The 20,224-nt window shown below is 35.5% G+C and overlaps 1 protein-coding gene across 2 annotated transcripts in view; it reads left to right on the top strand.

The window, feature by feature from the left end:
• Nucleotides 1-20,224, top strand: part of mtt (mangetout) — a 161,717-nt gene that overhangs the window by 121,864 nt on the left and 19,629 nt on the right. For both annotated transcript variants that reach the window (XM_066397223.1, XM_066397224.1), the window contains 4 exons: nucleotides 9,450-9,620; nucleotides 10,311-10,455; nucleotides 13,139-13,390; nucleotides 19,850-20,018. In XM_066397223.1, the coding sequence (XP_066253320.1) occupies nucleotides 9,450-9,620; nucleotides 10,311-10,455; nucleotides 13,139-13,390; nucleotides 19,850-20,018 (737 nt within the window). The remainder of the gene's footprint in view (nucleotides 1-9,449; nucleotides 9,621-10,310; nucleotides 10,456-13,138; nucleotides 13,391-19,849; nucleotides 20,019-20,224) is intronic.

Below are 20,224 nucleotides of genomic sequence, written 5' to 3'. Positions count from 1 at the left end.
GTTGGGTTTGGATATAATGGTGCAAGCAATTACATCCACGCAAAATGGATTTATCGATAAGGTTTTGCCTAATTTGTCGATTATATGTATGTACAAATCGTTCAATTAGCGGAAGGTCCTGTGGAAATGTACCTTGGTACATGAAATGTGTGTCGATTCAATTTAATTTGATTTACTTGCTGACTCCTTTGCAACATTAATGTAAAACTATATTATTAATAAGTATAAATTGCGAATGACATTTTAACAAAACTCGCGAATAATAATTATGTGGTGGTGAATAATTTAAATAAACAACCAAAATATTAACTTGATGACTCCAAATATTAGCACAACTCAATTCCACAACTCTATTGACTTTTGTTTCGTTATAAAATTTATTCAATGATAAATGACATACATTTCAGGATTCTCTATTTTAAATCCATAATGTGATATTAATTAGTAAAATGATGAATAATAATGAAGTGAATATAAACAATTTGAAAATTTATATGGAGAAAGTGCAAAATACAATATTGAACTGTCAAGACCAAACTAACAATAATTTCACATTATCCCTTCGATTAAATTATCAATCAACGCGTGGACTCTAACATAGCGAGAATCTTTCCTCGAATTTGAGCAAGAAAGTGCCTCTCAAACCCAGCTACATTTTCTCAAATTAAATTTAGAGTCGTCTCTTTTGGTAAGCGGATGGTAATAACTACTTACCATCCAAAATGCTATCTTTCGATGCTCCCATGTTTTACCAGCATTGAACTGCACTGTTTTTCTTGATCCTAAATCAAGAAACTTCCACGAACTTCAGTGATCACCACAAGAAATTACAGTCACATGTTAAGAGTTTTACACGTGGCCATTTGCCTATCGCCGTTTGATGAACGCTGAGAAGCTGGAAACGGTCTGCTAACGGCCTGACCAGGGATTCTGTGTCCGCTGATACAGTGTGGATCGTTTTTCAGCACACAGGACTATAATCTCTTGCGCTGATCATATGAGTTAATGTAATTTCTTAAATTCAAAGCACTCACCCAAGAGGTCACTACGAAAATCAGTGCAGTTCAATGCCGATGGGAGCATTAGCCCTCGGAGTAGATCTATCTGTTTCTCATCGAAGAAGCGCTTTGGTTTCTCAATTGCGACATATAATTGTAGGTAAATGTGTCCATATTTTTTACTGAAAAGGAATCACATTAATAAATCTATCTTTTGCGATAATACGAAATCCCTCAAATATCGCTGGATCGAAGTTCTTGAGAAGAATGTTTCTCGAACTACTCGTTATTCCATTTTGTGGAAGTCTAATCGACCGAATTCATAGCTTCAGAATTTTACAGGCATTTTTGCTTTTCTCTGGCTTAAGCTGCTATTTGAATTCTAGCCCAAAATACACGTAATTTCATTCATCCAAAGTTGTTCCTCTCTTGATAATCCTACCCAAAATGCATCCTTAAAACCGTCCCCCATCAAGATTGATCCTCCCACTTAAGCCGAGATTAAGATTCTTGATGACCAGCTAGCTTCGAGACGTCTCGCCCTTCAGCCGGCTTATTCCTCTCCCCGAATCCAATTCCCTAGAGCCCACTTTTTCCAATTATAAAAATGACTTTAATACGATTTACATTTTTGCCTTTGCATAGTCAATAGTAAGGATGATTGATGATAGAAGTTAAAAACTTATAGTTACTATAACTTTGCACTTAAATGTCGACGGTGGTGCTCTCGCTAATTCAGAAACAACGACTTTTCAATCCCCTGATCGACGTTTGCATGGAAAGACAGGAAACTAAAATCTCTTATTTCCCCTCGGGCTCGCAAGAAAGAGTCTGAAAAACAATTTAAAGTTTCCTTTTATCGCAAATTGTTTTGGTCGAAACTTGTTTATGTATATTTCAAAGTGCCGATACGCCCAGGAAAATATACTTATTACCCTTAGCCGCACTTATTACCTCTTAATGTCAGCTCAGTATTAAACCGGGCTTTAAATAAAAGCAGTAAATGGACTTTAAAAACTTTTCGATTAGGGGAATTAAGGCAAGAAACTCGTTGCTGTACTCTTTGGGCGTAAACATAACACAGTTTTGCCTCAAGAATTATTCAGAATGAGAGGCTTCGTCTGGCGTTTTGTCTTTATCTGTGCCCTAAAGTAAATGGTTCTTAATTTTCTCGACACCAGGCAATTGAGCCACAAAGCCGAGCTGCTTGCCAGTTACAAAGCGCTTCCTTACATAGCTACCAGTTTTGATGACTTTCGCAGGGAATTACTGCTCGAAATGGGTTTACAGTTTACAAGAAATTTGGAGGCACGCCAAATGTTATAGTAAAAGCTTGACTATGAAAAGCAAATATACCCTTATTTTGAATTTCAAATATAAATAAGTGTTTATTCATTATTTAGCATCAAAGCGGAATTAGGTACGTTTCCAGAATTAGAAGCAAACCTTCCGGAAATTCCGATTCCTTTTAATACCTGCAATTTCAATTTGAATTGCAGAAAGTTGGGAATATTTTCAAGTGAATTAGACATTTTGCTTGCTCGAACACGTTTTATGTTTTAATCTGGACATTATTAATATTTCGGAATTTCACAAAAATATCGTATGGGAATAAAGTTTTGTGATATACGAAAGCACATTAGGGCTTTCGGTCAAGCTTCATTATTAAAAGGTGCTTTATGGCACGCTGAACTTTTGCCGCTGATTGGAATTTGTAATTTTTGGGTAAATTTATTGAGGTTCAACTGGAAGAAGGAAGTTAGAAGGGTGTTCTCCGGGGCTCACTTTATGTGGTATGTCTTTCTCTATTCCAAAATTACCATAATCAACGAGAGCAATTTTCTGAATTCCTAAGTAACATGAATGAACAATAACATAAAATGTAAATCCATGAATAAGTTTGCTGCAGAAACCAATCTTCTAGAGGGTCTTTAGAAAGATTTAAATTTTCTCTGAATTGCTTTTTAACTGAATCCAGAAACTAAACTAAAAAAAAAATTTCTTAAGCACCGATTTTTATCTGCTTTAAACTCATAGTCTTCCTTAAAATAATTTTTAAAAGTGTACTAGTCATAAGAAATGTTACAATCAGGTTTCTGATTCTGATTCTGATTCTGAAAAAATAAAAAATCTGTGTGTGAATGTGGCGTTTCTTGAATATCTTCATGTGCCATATTCAGCACGAGAGTGATTTTGGTAAAATTGACTTTAAAATTTAGGATTTGCAAACAAAATCTTAGAATTTATAAATTAATTCACGTTAGTAGGCCACCTTTATTTCTTTTTTTCAACATTTTTGACAAAAAAAACATGTTGGATATATTTTTTATTAACCACTTTCAAAGAATTTAAATACGACCCGATTTATTACAAAATTGGCTTCCAAATTTGAAATTTCAAAGGAATATCCTCCGAGTAATGACTGTAACAAATTAAAAAAAAAGCCAAAAGCGTAATTTTATCCTCAGTACTTTGACAAACATGTCGACGAAAAAACTTTGAATATGTTTCCTTCTACAATATCTTTTTTCCCAACTCCAAAGCGCAAAAAGCTCGTACTTCCACCGGCATTCTCTATTGAGTTTTATAGAGAAAAGGGCAGTTTTTAAAACCATTTTCCAAAAGCAGACCTCTTCATCAGTTTACTCGTGTAGCTTGAAAACTGGCGTTTTAAATTTTTGTGCTGTATAATTGGAAAACCTCAAAACTGACGAAAATTCCACTATACACGCGAGTTTAAAAAGCCCTTTCTGCCACTTTACACCGTCATAATAAAACGCCATTAAGGGAAAGATCAAAAGGGCGCATTATTTTATGGAAAACGCGTCTTATCTAGGGCGTACATGCTCTCCAGCTATCTTATATTTCAGCTACATTATCCTAATACGTCCCAAATAGGATTCATCCATTTCAGTCTAAAAACCCGGTAGCTGTTTATGAATACATTGGATGATTAATTTGTTTGACAGCTAGCTATTAATAATAAAATGAGGCTCTAAAGACGATATCTTAAGAATAAATCGGTTCAATAAATTCGGGACCAAAATCAGCGATTATTTAAATCTCGGTTTAACCGCTGAAATACTCTACAGGTTTGGGACGTTTACGACCGAAGTTCTCAAAACAAATTATGCCCGATAAGGGGCGAAGATACTTGACTAAGGATGGATTCTTATAACCCTATAGTTTTATTTCTTTTTTATTCAGGAATCAGCATATTGCTCTCAGGCAGTAATATAAACACGAGGAAAATCGAGAAGCATTCGATTTTTTTGCAAAATTGATGGTAATATTACAAGGGGGATTTTCAGAAATTCAGTGAATATGTCTGAAAGGGGCCACGATGATTCTGTTCGGGATATAAAAACGGCTTTAATGGATCATGAAAATTTCCGGTTTTCTTTGTTCTAAGACGTGTATACTTGGAGGGAGATTCGACATCCGTTTCCAGACACCAAACTACTACTCTGCAGGACAAAGGTTTATGTTCGCTCCATTTGTCTTTCTTGTGGCACTCATATAATTCAACCCTCCGATGCAGCAAGATTATTTTTACCCATGTAGAAGCAAACTAGTTGTGATCGGAAAATCAAAGGTTTTGTTTACAAACATGCAATTCCAGTTCCCTTGGCATTGGCATTTCCAACAAACTCGATCCAAAGGCAATTTCCGAATTAATTTAAATTTTAACCACATTCGTTTTATTTTAATCTAACATAATCAATCTCCTTTTGCATATTGTCCCGGCTGCGACCCACAAAAGACCCGCTCTGGAAATAAAGGAAACATAGTTTAAATTCTGGGAAAATTTGTTATCCAGAACAGAAACAGCTGAAAAGGGTTTCTCCTATCAAGACATTTCTATTTTGCCGTAACTTTTATTTATGGTGAGATGGTGAGTAAAAGGATTCTGATAAATTGCCCATTCTTTTGCAGCTTTGATTTATTATCGGGGACGTCGCAAAGCATCCAGAAAGTGCTTAGTGTTAGAGAGCTGTCGAATAATAATTTCATGTGCAAGTAAACACACAGATAGAAGTTTTGTTTCCGAGTAATGGTTTTCTGATTCATTAAATTTCGACTTACAACTAAGGCTTAATAGTTTTCCCTTACTACGGTTACTAAAGATCTAATTGATGTAAGTATCGAACTAATTAACGTTGGAGAGTTTCTCACTCGATCTTACTTAGAAGACTCGAGGAGCACGTACATTAAATAAACTTCGTTCACTTGAGACATCTCGTTTTTCGGAAATGTCTTTATACTTTTAGTAGCAAAATTGCTATGAATTTATTGATCTCACCGGATACCTAAATCCTCAATTTTTGCTTTCACGACTTACCCTTTAAGAATCTTAGTCTAAAATATTTCCTCTTTCCATACTTCCTCATCCTTTAACTTTTAGCAAAGGCTATAGTCACATTTCAACATTCACTTAGGCTAGGGTTTTCCAAGCATCTCCACCATTTAAACTGTTCCTTTTCTTCCTCTTTATAGTCGTCTTTCCGAAGCTTCTAACTTGATTTCGCTTAATGTGCCTATCCAGAATTCTGCCTCATACTTTTCCTGGATAAACACATAACCTTTTTGAGAATACCTTTTACAGGCTGCCCCATTACTGACAATGAATTTAAATTTTTTGCAGTCTTTGATATCTGTTATTACTCCTTGATATCTATGTGTTTTGTGCTGGAAGTTAATATAAAGTCACGTTTCACTCTAGAGCACTGTAATTTGCGCGGTTTGTAAAACTTTTCACCATTAACGAATCAAAATTTTTGTTGAAAATATTTTTTTCGGGTAAACCAGTGCATGCCACTGATTTTTCAAAAAATATTAGAGAAAAATTAAGTTAAACTCCCTGAATATTATACAGGGTGTCAGCTTGAAAACTTCCCACTCCTATTATGACAATCTCCCAATCGTAAGATATATTTGAATAAAAAAAGTCTTAGTTGCGACGTTATCAAAACAGTAATAGAAAAAACGAATTTAGAAAGATCAAAGAGGTGTAACTTGATAACGCAACTGTCAAATGTAACAAATGAGGTACCAAAATGTAGAGAATGAAAGCCCCTTTAAAATGATGTATCACTTAGCCCCCTTTATCATTTGAGATATTTGAGAGGGTGGGTCTGGGGGGTAGAGGGTTGAAAGAGGCGCGGTGAATTTTACATAAAAATTGTAACAAAATCGTCGTGATTCGGAAATTTTCTAAAAATCTGTCCCGTTTCGAGGTAACAGGAGTGGGAAGTTTTCAAATTGAGACCCTATATATCTTTGCCTCCCCTATGGTTTCCACTAGTTCTAAGTACAATTCTGGATATTCGTGAAACCAAAGGTTTTAGTCTAATCTTAGGTTCACCAGATGCAACACTTTCTTTAAGGGAAAAGAGTTGATTTGTAAATTATGAGCCGTGCATTTCAATTTTTTGAACTTAATTCATTTACCAAAAAATAATTCCGTAGGTGCCTGTAAATGAAGGCATTTAAATGAGATTTGCAGTTAAATTCAAACGTAATTCACCATTAACAAACAGTGTACAACCGATTAAATATAAAACACTTTTTCTCTTTGTAAATGCTTCGTAATATGAAAGCTAGGGAAGTTCATTATAAAAATTTTAAAAGTTCCTACGAACAAACCATTAGCCACCACGATCCTACTCGTCAGGATACATGACGTCATTAGCTTTTAAGGGATTTTCTGGAGCCCTTTGAAAAAAGACGAAATAAGTCCCAACAAGCTTAGCTATATTATGTTAAGCTGTTCGGCTGACGCTGCGCAATCATTCTTCATCTTTTTACCGCAGTCACATAATACTTACTTGACACGTGAATAGAAAATAAGGGAGAGACGAGCAAGTGTGGCAACGAGCTCCGACTATAGAGATCGCAGTAAATAACAATATAAGGGCGCAGTTGCCGTCGTTTGTCATTTCACTTGGCAACCCGATCATAATTCTTAATCAGGAACGAGAAACTATCAGCGATAATTTTCTAATCGTCGGAAGCGTTTTTTAGACCGGAAAAGTATTTAGGTCATAGATTAGAGACGCACGATTTATTGTATCTGCTGTTTGGGGAAGAAACTTCAACTAACAAAAGGATAATTGAAAAACAGGGGAGAAAAATGATTAATCGATCTCCGTTAAACTTGTAGCGGAAGATGAGGGCAAAAGGCTCTATTGGTTGTAATGTTGTAATTGACTTATAGGATCGCGTGCCCTTTGTAAGGGATTTGTGAAGATTTGTTGCATAAATTTTAAATTTCACAACTCAAAGGATCCATTACTATTGCCTAAATCCATTTGAATAGTGCTTTGATTCCTCTTTTCTGTCTGTCTCTTCCAGCTGGAAGCTTGAACCCGTCCATAATTAAAGCTGCACAGTAAATTGCAAGCGAATCCTCATCCGCTTTTCTTTAAGAGTTTTAATTAGTTCCCAACCTTGTTAGAGGAGAAAATGAATTATTTAGGATGCTTTGGTCCATGAATTTTCAGCGGCACCGCTTTACAGCTTACCTGTAACCAGAAAACGCTTCAATTACGAAGGATCCGCTACAAGCGTAAAGCTTATAAATAGACGCTCCTTAATAAGCAGATTATCTCTGCAAAGTACAAAGGCTTTTCTAATTTTAATTTAGTTTTCCGGTACTTATGAGACGCATTATGTTCGTCAGATATTTAAGTCTTAATTCCTTCCTTAGGCAGAAGTTTTGCACTGTATAAATTTGTAGAAGATCCTTCCACCTCGCTGTGCGGATATCCTTCCATCCCTATGTCTCTTTGAATAACATTATTTAAATCTCCACTTGTTCCTGGAATTCAGATTTATATTTATGAGATTCTACTATAGTTCCCAAAGGTGAATCAAAATCAAATAAAATTTAGTAAGTAATAATTAAATTAATTTTTTATAAGTTACTTTTTACTAAATCGAACGGGTGTTAAAGTTACGAAAGTGATCACTTATATTTTTCCCTCACTTATCAGATGAATCTAAAAACTCATACATACATATATCTATTTCCACTAGCGAAATCGCATATTCTGCAATCCCTGGTCTATAAAACTCTGAAGATTAGCATGGTTTGAATTTTGGTCTTTAGATCAGGCTAATTATATTAAGCCAAATCCAAAATTCAATTTTCCTTGAAACTCACAAACGACATTTTACTATTTAACCATTTACCCATTTCGGTGGCGCAATTTATTAAATACACATCTCCGCGTATACTTAACTTAATTTGCTCTTCGGCTAAGTCGATGTTAGCCAAGCGAAGAAATACGTCTCCGACCTCATTCCAAGAACAATGTTAGTCTAGGTCATCCGATGTTATTGCACAAAATATTTACTTTAGCATTTGATTGGAGCTTTGGCACCGGAAAAAAGTATGGGTGTAGGACAATCATTAATTATCTAAAACTGCCACTTCGTGGACGACAAACTTTAAGCTTCAGCTTAAATCCTCCCATGAATCATTTTTCGGTTATTAATGGAATTTTGTGCAAGTCCGCCTATCCCAAATTTTACGACCCATAATGTCCTTTGGTCGAACAATTCTTAAATTACACAAATTTTAAGGATAAGCCAGCGTTATAAAGAACTCTTCCCGATAAAGGCAAATTCAATTTTAAGAGTCGTGCGACCCACATAAAACTCTCATTTAATCCGAGTTCAGACGTGCCAAAGGGCCGTTATTGGAATTCGGTTCAGACAAATAAGGGTTAATTAACGTATTTGTTAGGCCTGAAGCGAATTCGTCTCAATTAGCGGCCACTGAGGCACAATCCTTATATTTCTTGGAAGATAATTGGGGAAGCTAGCTTAAGGGCGAAATTGATTCATTTTATAGAGCGATGTGGGTCAAGAGTTTCTTTTTGCAAGGATATACAAAATCATTTCCATGTATGTTTAACGCATCAGAATATTGGTTATTTTTAGAGATTTTTTGTCCTTTATAGAGGGATATTTTAAAACAATCATCTTCTCAGCATGTATTTTTTTTTTAAGTATGTTACAGTACAAGAACTTTCTACCTTCCATTGGTAGAAATTTCTATTCAGTCATTAGCAGATCAGAGTTCATTGTTTGATCTCTTATAGAATGACGTAATAGAATCCTCCTTTCACCATAATAAACAAAGTGTGCCGAAATTGCGGTGACGAAACATCTGACAATATTAATTTTATGTTATGTTATTTCTCACAGCGATTATGGCTAAGAATTTTCTAATTTTTATATCCAAAATTTTAATGTTTTCAAAAATTAACAGCTCACGATACTACATATTGTGAAAGTGCGTTCACTTATGGAGTGATTTTCTAGAAGCCTTTTTCTCTCGTAATATTAATTTAGTGATCCATTAATTGTTAAAGGAATTAGGGGTAATTTATTTATTTTTTTTTTTACTTTAACAAAAATTAACCAAACCTCTTTTTGTTTCAGGTGTCGTTTTTTTCTACAAGCCCCGAACTGAGCAACAAACAGCGTTTCGAATACTTCTCCAGGACAATTCCCTCGGATCATCATCAGGTTAAGGCGATGGTGGACATAGTAATCCGTATGGGCTGGAGCTATATTTCCATTATATATGAGGAATCTAATTATGGAATCAAGGTGAGTCAAAACAGGGTTTGTTTCTATTATGAAATTCTGAGTTTTGGAGTTCCTGCTTATATGACTATAAATATTTATTCAAGATCCTTCCAATACATCAAGTAAACGGGGGAAGAAGTATTTCCTTGTTTGCCATGTATATTTACCCGATTGGAGAGCTGCCACCTTTATTACCTTGGGGAAGATAAAATAAGATGTAAAAGAGTTTTGGAGGCAAATGCGGTGTTTGCGGATTTGCCTTGCGAATCTAAAGCAAAAATCGTATCCTGCGGTTACATTTTTAGACAAACATAAATGATGATGTTAAGGCTGAAATGAAATTTGCACCTGAAACTCAGTTATTATTACGTTTTCAGCACTTTTATAAAATTGCAAATCTTTAAACTGGGATGAGATTTTTTGCATTTACTTAACCTGGATTTGCTCCTTTCCTCTTGACTTTAATTACAACAGATTTGCATTTTAAGTGAAAAGTTGGCCATTTCAATATTAAAGTTATAATTTTTCTACTATTCCGAATAGATTGAGACTTTGCAAGAAGTTTAATTAGCAGCCAGCTGATGTTTCAGTAATAATTTGACACAAGAATGTTGGGAATTTTGAGATTTTGGGATGTCCAAAATCGCTCATGAAAATATTCAAATCCTAATTTCTCTTTATATGACCGAAAATCTGTTCCTTGATTTGCAGGCCTTTGAAGTTCTGGAGGACCTTTTGGCAAAAAATAAAATATGCATCGCCGTAAAAGAGAAGCTTGTTAAAGATTCAGGTGTCGCGAACATATCAGTCTACGACAATATTGTGCAGAAGCTACAGACGCAGCCAAGGGCCAGAGGTATGTTCTCACAAATCCTTATCAAAAAACATCACGTTTCGGGGAAATGTCCTTCTTATGTTTTTTTTTTCTTTAATATTGGCAAAGGTCCCGGAGGCAGTAAAAAACCGTATTAAATTGAATCTTCGTATCTTTGGTGCGGCAAATTAGAAAACAAACATAAGATTGGACAGTGGACAAAAACGGTCACGTAGCCCGAAAATGGAAAACCCCCGCTGAATTTTAAACGGGGGTTCGTGGTAAAAAGTAATCAGACCCCTACAAAATACTCTCATCAGGAGAATTCGAGACTAAATTGGAATTCAAATGATCCCCTAATTGAACCTGTATATTGAACATGATTAGTTTTTTTCAATATTGTAGAATACACTCTAAACGGAATTAGCTCAGATATTTTTCCATTTTTGCTATACACCGTAAGGTGTAACGTTAGGTAAGTCAAGTACACAAATAAAAAAGCTATAATAAAAATAAGATCTGAAAAGAAGATAAAACAAAGGGTCTATAATAAATTTGAATGAGGATTGGAAATACTGATAAACATTAAAATTATTCTATATATTGTGAATGATTGGAGATAGATTATTGAAATTTCGAACACAGTTACCCCAAACACTTAATAGCTGTCCGCTACAGCTGACGTTAAATTATGGCCATCCACATTCTAAAATTTTAAATACAAATTTGGCGTTGTTTGTCACTATTCAGAATTTAATTTTTATTTTGGAGAATTTTTAAACTATTTTTAAGTTTTAGAAATCTAATGACAAGAAGTCATATGAGAGAGAAAAAGGGAATATCAAAGAGAGCGCACAATAAAAAGTAAAATAAATTAGAAACACTATGAAAATAAAAAGAAGAACAATAATTAGATGCATTCTGAGACGGCGATTTCTCATCTTGAATTAAAACAGGATGGGAATGGGAATGTTAACCAAAATTGAACAAAACGTAAAATTCTTAACGAGACAATACCGCTGCATCAAATTTTTAAAAGTATTTTGTTACATTTTTATGCCCCAGAGAGCCTATGCCTACATTCTGCAGTTTATCACACAAACGTACACGTGTAACACATCCATGCCATTAATACTATGGGCCGAGAACGGAGTTTGGAATTTATAAAAACTGAAATTTTATATTCTGCACCTGTAAATTACACAGTTGCATATAGAAGAAATGTGTGCTTATTTTTCTTGTACAGTGTTGAAAACAAAAAAAATACCGACTAATCAAAAAGAAGTATCTTAATTTACATCCGTTCCAACTATAAAAAAAGAATGCACCCATAATATCAGGGTTGCGAGAAAACTCCCACTTTAATTTTCAAACATCCCGCAGGCACATTAAAGAGAAAGAGAACCTCTTTTTTTCCAGTTCTCATTAGAAGGCATAAAAAGTATGTTTCCCATTACGAGGGATGAAAGGTGGACCGGATAATCCTCATATCCCCCAACCCTGAGCTGAATTAATTTTGTATAAGAAATTGATATGTTTTATAAGAATTTATTTCCTTTTTAATTTGCTTCGAGGTTAGATACTTTTAGGCTTTTTGTGATATTGTTTTGTCTTGAGTCTAACGCAAGAAATACATGTACGGATTTGGAATTTATTTTCCGCCCAATCCGCTCGACCTTTTTTCCTTAACATTTAAATTGCTTTTTATTCGTCCCGCGAGAGGGTTCTGGTAGCACCGCATTTAAGAATATGATCCTATTGATGTTGCCCGAAAAAATTATAACGATTTATACAGAAACATATCAAAGTCCCAGTTTAATTTCTTAAGGTCCCACTGGCGCGTCAAGAGGAAACATAGACCTCGTCGTTTGTCATTGCACGACCAAATTTATAGCTCTCACTGTGCTACCTGAGATGAGAGATGGGAGCTAAATATAGCTTCCTGGCAATATATTATTTGATGTGTAATTCATATTTTAAATAAACGAGATTTTCTCTAAAAGTTTTACCCTCGAAAAGACACACGAAAGGATATCTTTCTCATATTAATACCACAAAGTCTCCTTCTCTCATTAAAAAGAGCTGCTTTGTCATTTGTCGAAAAAACAGGCAAAAAGATCGGTCTGATTATAGCACCTCAAAATTCGGCAATGAAAAACCTTTACGAGGCAACATAAATTATTTCCCTTTGTCAGTTTCGGAATAAGGGTAATATTACAATGCTAAAAGTTGGAAAGTTTTGTTGCTTTTTTTGCGAATAAAAAACGAAGAGGCACAAGGGGTCTTAAATCATAAAAGTATAAGTATCCTACCGGGAAATTGGATTTCATTTAATAATGTGTGACCAGTTTGGACGTTCACATTTCACGTCAAAACGGGAAAATTCAATTTCCTGAAGGACATCCTGGAATTCGTCGGTCTGTGATACATTGTCATCAATTTATGTTCTTCTTTAATTCTCAATTTAATTTACGTATGACAATATGTACTGTATGTTTCGCAATACAAACAGACCCGCTTCCACATGAATTTGCTTTGTAGGTGCCGAGGCCCACTCATCTATTTAATTCTTAACAAAGGTAACTTACCTCTAAATCCACGACTATTTTGATTGATGCCATCACGGTTTCAATTTAATTGAACGGTATTTTGATGCCTTTAGAATCACTTTGCCAATTATTGTCCTCAAATTTTCACAATGTTCTTCATTTTCCCCTTTTTTCAGGATGCATAATTTTCGGTTCGGACCAAGAAGTAGCCGAATTAATGAAAGCTGTTCGAAGGTGTAATGCTACCGGCCATTTCACTTGGATCGGATCAGATGGTTGGAGTGCCAGGTCAGTGGTCACTGAAAACAATGAGGCAGAAATTGAGGGCACATTGTCGGTACAACCCCAAGCCAACCCTGTCAAAGGTTTTAAGGAGTACTTCCTATCATTGAGTGTGGAGAATAATTCAAGGAATCCTTGGTTTATTGGTAAGTTACATCAAGATTCTCTGCATATTCAACACGTTTATGCAAAGTTTGGGATAACATGAATGTCGGAATACAAATTTCGGAATTAGGCCCACGCCCTCCGCCCCTCAGGGGTTGAAATCTCTCTAAATACCTCGCAGTCTGCGCTCGAATGGATCGATTATATTTTTGATATCGGAACGTTTTAATTAAAATTTCGCCCTGAGCCAAAGTTTAAGGAGAGCTTACGAACTACCGTTCGCGGGGATTAAGCTCCCGAAAGCACGTGACTTTAACAGATTGAACACTTTGGGAATTAAAACGACATTATCGATGCTTTTTCGTCTGAGGGAGTGGTAAAACATCATTTGCTTGGCATATTAATATAAATCCCGTGGGCGAATATTGATCACTTCCCTATCGCGTTCGGAAATTTTATTTTTCCATAAACCCTATTTAATTCGATTTTGGTAATAAACAGTAATAGCCACTTATGCTAACGAGTCAAAAAAGTGATTTAAATTTTTCCGGTTGAATGATCATTGCTATGAAGCGCAGTAGTTCATTCCGATATGGCTCGTTTATGTAATTTTTGCGATTTAGGAATGCAGTTATTTGGACGAAAATTGTCAGGGTATTTAATTTTAATTGGTCAAAAGGCCATTGTTTTTGTTATTTCCCGTGCGTCAATAACAAAAATAATTAATTAAAGGATATATTTGTAGTGGAGAATCTGTTATTGCCGACATTCCTATACAGTTTCGATACTGATTTTATTATCGCGTCTCGAAGGACCAAAAATAAGCGGGTTAACTTTGAAAATTTGGAAATGGGGAACGGGCATTAACTTGACGCAGATTACTCGGGGGACGATTCTAAACGCCTTCTTTTCAGAGTAGATGTAATAAGAATTTGAATGGATCTCTTGGGTGAAAACGGCCGGAAGAAAATGTTTGTCAAATTTAAAGTTTTCAAGTTTAGCATCATACATATTTCGAATTTTTTGTTCAGTTCCCTATGATTTTAAATAATTTTAAAGATTCTCGTACCTATGGCCACAACCCAAGGTCTTTCTTGTAATCCCAGAGATAATAAGAAATTTTCTTTTCTGAACACATCTTGTAATGTAACACCCTGTAAATTTTAACTTTTTCATTCTTCTATAACGGTTTCGGATAGTATCAAAATTTAATGGTATTATGACGTCACCTTTGATCGAGAGGAAACCTATAGAGCATCTCAAATAAGCGAAGTTCAATGGTGATAGTTACTCGAAGTATACAGGGTGTCATTTAGGCACGTGGCCAAACTTTAAGAGATGATTCTTTGAGTGATTCTAAGACTAAAAGTTTAAATAAACACAGGATCGGTAATGCTTTCGTTTTCGAGATACAGGGTGTCAAACTTTTTTTTAATCTTTACATATAAAAAAAACTTCTAAATAACAAGACGCCAACTAATATGACGTTAAAACTTGGTGACTATTTCTAATATAATAAAAAGGAATCTTTTAAGCTAGAAATTGTTTGTCTCTTTTTACTAGCGACGTGCGCAGGGGTAGTGCCGGAAATTTAAGAAAAACCCAACACGAAAAGCGGTTTATTAAAACTACACTTAAACACATGGAACACAATTTTTTTAATAAAAAAACCATTTAACAATAAGTAAATACCAAATTTCAACAAAATCGACCAAAGGATTATTAAGATTTTTCCGAAAAAAAAACGATTTTTTAAGAACAATTTGACACCCTGTATCTTGAAAGCAAAACATTACCGGACCTGGCTACGTACTTAAATAAAAGCCTGTATAAGACCTGGATAAATCTCAGAGCACGATTCCATTGGCAGTTGTTATCGATAATGGAAAAATACCAAATTTTGTAAAACTTACTCCAAATGGTTTAGTTATAGTCTACGATTTTCGAACATCACTGTACTAAGATTCTTTGCTCGCGTTTAACTGACCCCTGAGAATCCCAAAACCCTAGCCGATGTTTTATTGCCTTGTATCTCTTGCCATGTCCATTGTCCCCTTGAAACTCACACTACTTGGAACACCCCGTATACAGACTGCAATCTAAGCAATCAACGGACAGTTTAGGCGAATCTCTTCATAATCGGTGAATTTGTACACGTACCTATGCCTTCAAGGCTAAATAAGTGTAGTATCAGGTTTTGATACTAGTGTAGATACAGGGTGGTGTTTATATCTATGAAAGAAATCGCAGGTCAGCAGAAAGGATGATAAATGGTCTTTTATTAACACAAACTGAAATAAAGCGGAGGACAGAGTAATTTGCGAGAGCGGACATGGCTTCTGAGTCGCCAGCGAGTAATCTAACCAAGAATCTGTACACGTCCTGCCAATCCTTAAATATTAAAGCCTATGATGATAAATCATGGGCGTACCCTGGCTAGGGTGCTATCTACACTACCCGCCGCATTAAACCGTGGCGCCTTCATTGGGAATTGGGACTACAATTATAGGACCGACAAACTATTACGGGGAATTCCAATGCTGACAAAGTATAACACGGGAAATTCCCGTGTATCAACTAATGCCTACCAGGGACGCACCTCGGGGATATATCAATCCCAGGTGCCCCTTATTAACACAACTTAAAAGTAATAGCTACAACCTATATACAAGGGTTATGAAACGTTCTGACTAATGTACAAAGACAAGAATACACAAATAGTCAACTGTAACTGCGGCTTATTTACACAGTTCTACATAAGCAACCGCCTGAACTGTCAACCGACCAAAAGTCTGTAGAGTGCGGGGGTTTATGGTCGATAATTTAGTCAGGTTGCGGTGCATTCTCGCACTCGTGAGGTAATTATTTTCTATCAGCCTTTTATGATCGGTGAGTGGTGGCACACACATATGGCATTATGCCACTTAAGCAGGCGATTGTGTAGTCTGGTACAGTAGACACAGTACACCCCATTAATCCAACGGTTCAATTTTCAGAAATGTCAAAAAATTCTTTATCGCTTGCGAAAATTCTACATGCAGGGTAAAATTCTGTGACTCATACAGCCAAGCCATTTTGATGCTTGAAATAGCATATTCGCATTATATACAACGCATAAAATGAGAACAAGAATAAAACACACGTGAAATACGAGCAGTATTATTGTCATAATGACCTAGTTATATAAATGTACAGGACGTTCCCAAGCCGGGGGATTTGACTTGGCGAAATAATAAGTGTGCGGGCGATATTATACGGGTCGCCGGGCTGGGAAGCCCTTTCTAGCTCTAAACCTTCCATAATATTTAAAACCCGTCCTTTGCGATTCCGGTTTTTGGCTGCACAAATTGGCCTGTCTCGCCGAAATAGAAAAATTTTTCCAGCGTAATTTATATCCGAAATCCGCCAGCGATATGTGCTTCGACGCGATGATAGGTCTCTTCAATATTCATGAAAATTTCTGCCGATCATTAGAATAACAATGACATTTAGATAAACTTCTCTGCGGAATCATTATAAGGCCTCCGGAGGGCTGATGACCAAATTATGGAAATTAGGGGACGTGCTGCGAAGCCGAGTTTGGGGAATAGTCACCTAGAAATTATGCAGATCGACGGGTTTCTTTGATGGCGAATTTTCTGATGAAAACACATCTGAGCCAATGGGATTATATATCTTAGACGATAATTATGAAAATTGCTTTGAAACACTGAACGGGAAAAGAGAGAATTTGATTAAAAGCCATAAAAACAGGCACTTAAAATGTCCACTAGACTAAGAACTCGAGCACATATATTTTTAATTCGATTTAAGGGCTTTCCCGCTCATTCGTGTTGAAATTTGCAAAACACACGTCTGACGGTGAAGCAAAAATTGACCAAATTCGGACCAATAACCGATTTCTCTTCGTTCGTAACTTCATTTTGTACAAATTAAATTCCGGCTTTCCATTACAGTGGACGAATCGAGTTGATTTAATTTTTAACCGATTGGTCCTATCCAACTCAAATAGATTCAAATTACTACATTGTCGAACAGCTGTTGCCAAATGTAACTTAATCTACTTAATGGAGAACGAGGCGACACTGTTTTCGACATGAAGGAATTCTGTCAATTGAGTTATTCAATTTCGGGGACGGCATTATCCAGGACGTGTTCCACTTTGCGTGATGTCATACCTTAGTGTTTTATCCAAGATTCGACTGTTTACTTAAATGACTTTAGGCCCGGTTTTTCAGACGCCTGATAGATTTCCAAGAAGACAATTTCCATAAAAAAGGAGAAATTGGCCAAATCTCTGCTCTGATTTTGTTATTTATATGGAAATCATCTAGCTAGCAAAATTACCAGGAGCTTGAAAAACTGGGCCTCAGGGCCAAATTATTAATGTGCTATCAACCTCCCCTACAGACTAACTTACTGTTATGCCAAAGTAAACAGTACATTAATTATTTCGACCTTTTTTATACAACTTTTTTTCAGTTTTTTGTCTCAGTTTACACCTGAGAGATCAGTCCCCTGGATAATCTGTTCCAGCTTAATTCCTCGTAACTGTTGATTAATAAATGATTGCCCGCTATCCCATAATTCAAGAGTTTTCCTGAATCATTTTGAATATAAGTTCGCTGTTTGGAAAGATATTATTTTACTGCCATTTTTACTGCGAGATATTCAAATTTTTATCCACAGTCATTAATTAAGATTTAATTCACGGATCGCGTTATGAATGTTTTCTATATTGCGAAAAGGTTCCAAATTGGTAATTCCTAACATCCTCATTTCGCTGTTAAATTGCCTCCAAAGGAACGTTTAATTGATCCATTACGTATTTTTATAAAAAAACTAGAAACAATTTTCTCCCATAATTCTTTTTATATTGACAGAATTCAAGTTCATACACATTTTTCAGTTGCATATTAAATTTAAAATTAAAGTTGCAATTTATGCAGGTTCCCCTAACGAGTCTGGGAACTCGGACAAATTATTGAATAGAACGATTTTAATTTATTCGTTCAGTAATAAATAAAACCCTTTTTTGATAAATGCTTGTTAGGGTTTTGACAATGTTTTTGCTACAGGGTACCTCCCATTGTTGTATATTTACAAAACAAACAGCATTTTCATAACGTCGGAAATTTACGATTAACACACGCATATTTTTTTAATTTAATTGAAATGCCAAAGGCAGAATTGAGTGGAAAATAAAATGTTTAATTACCAAACAAGTTCTTAAACTCTTTAGTGAGAAATCTCTAAGGTATTCCTGGACAAAATAGCAAAGTTAGCAGAAACTGACAACTATTACAAACCGAATACAAACTAATTAATCTTTAAGCATTGTCAAACTATACAACAAAAACATACGAACAAAGTTGCCTAACTTGAAAAGCATTGCAGCCGATGCACATGCATACTGAGGCATCACGAGCATCCCGGCAATTAAGTTAAATCATGGCACTTTCAATTACGTGGGGTTAAATTCGAAAGTTGCTAGCTTAAGTGGCCTATAACTTAGGAGTGGAACTGCTACCAACATCTTAACGGCCGCCAAGACAGTCGCATTTAAGTGATCCTAACTAAGAATTTTATATGACCTAGTTAAGAATGTTAAAGCAGAATGGAGGTTGAGTTGAGGGTGGTTTTTGTTTGGGTCTTTATGACCCTTAAATGGTTTGCCATATACAATATACAGAGTGCGCCTTTGTTAGCTGACACAATCCGTATGTGAAATATAACAGGTTTGATGTATTTTTGTTTGGTGGAAAACATTGGAAAAGTATTTTCAACCTGATATGACTTCCAATTCGCCGGAAACTGACCCTTACTTCATTTTTTTTTAATGGAACATGGCAGTTTTTTTTAGTGGAAACAGGTCTTTTGTTGAAAATAAACATGTTTCATAATACAACATAGTACCGATTCCCTACTGTATTTGATTTATTTTGATTTTTACGACTTTTTTCACGCTTGAAGTGCTTTACTAAAACTTAATTGTTCACAAAACTATTTGACATAAATTGATGAAGTAAATTTTAAATTACTGGAAAATTAATACATTTTGTAGACCATTAAATAATTAATTACAATTTTTTATTAGTATTAGCTGCAATATTTGCACATTGCGTACATTTCCCATGGTAGACATTCAGATTTAATTGAAGTTTGCTGTAAATGAAGCGAAATTCTTCATAGCCCTCCACAAAAATCCCGAGTTTTTAAAACGTCAACCCGACATCATCAACTATAAGCAAATTACCCCCTAAACTCCATTAAAAGTGGACTAATTAAGACGCAGCCCGCACTCCCAACAATATTAGAGCCATTTAAATTATTATTACTCTTTTTTAATTTTCTTTGGGATATTTACCCTCGTCAGTATATCAGGAAAGGAAGGTAAATTAGCTTTCTTCGACAAACTTTGATGAAGGTCATTAAATGAAATCTCGTGTTCATGTTTCACAAAAACAACGATTTACCATTGAGATTGAGTTTTGTTGCAGAATTTTGGGAGCACCAATTCAAGTGCCGGGTTCCTAACAGCCCCCCCACACCTTATAATGACTTCAGGGCTTGTTTTGGTAACGAAACACTTACAGAAGAAAATACCAGGTTTGAAGATCAACTGCAGTTTGTTTCTGACGCTGTCATGGCGTTTGCTTATGCGATAAGGTGAGTTAATTTTACGTTACCATCACATCCAGTTCAACTAAAGCTTCGAACATAACCGTATCTTTTATATGACCACTACAAGTAAGCTCTCTCAATCTTTTAAAAATATTACATTTTACATACAAAAAGAGAGAAACTCGTCCATTTGTCCCTTAGACGGTCTTTTTATGACAACATAAACAACTAAATAAGAGGCAAAAAATGCT

This window comes from Euwallacea similis, chromosome 14 (genome assembly GCF_039881205.1).
Source record: "Euwallacea similis isolate ESF13 chromosome 14, ESF131.1, whole genome shotgun sequence".
NCBI lineage: Eukaryota > Metazoa > Arthropoda > Insecta > Coleoptera > Curculionidae > Euwallacea > Euwallacea similis.
The sequence above is the reverse complement of the archived record's forward strand: the minus strand, read 5'-3'. Positions and strand labels throughout refer to the sequence as shown.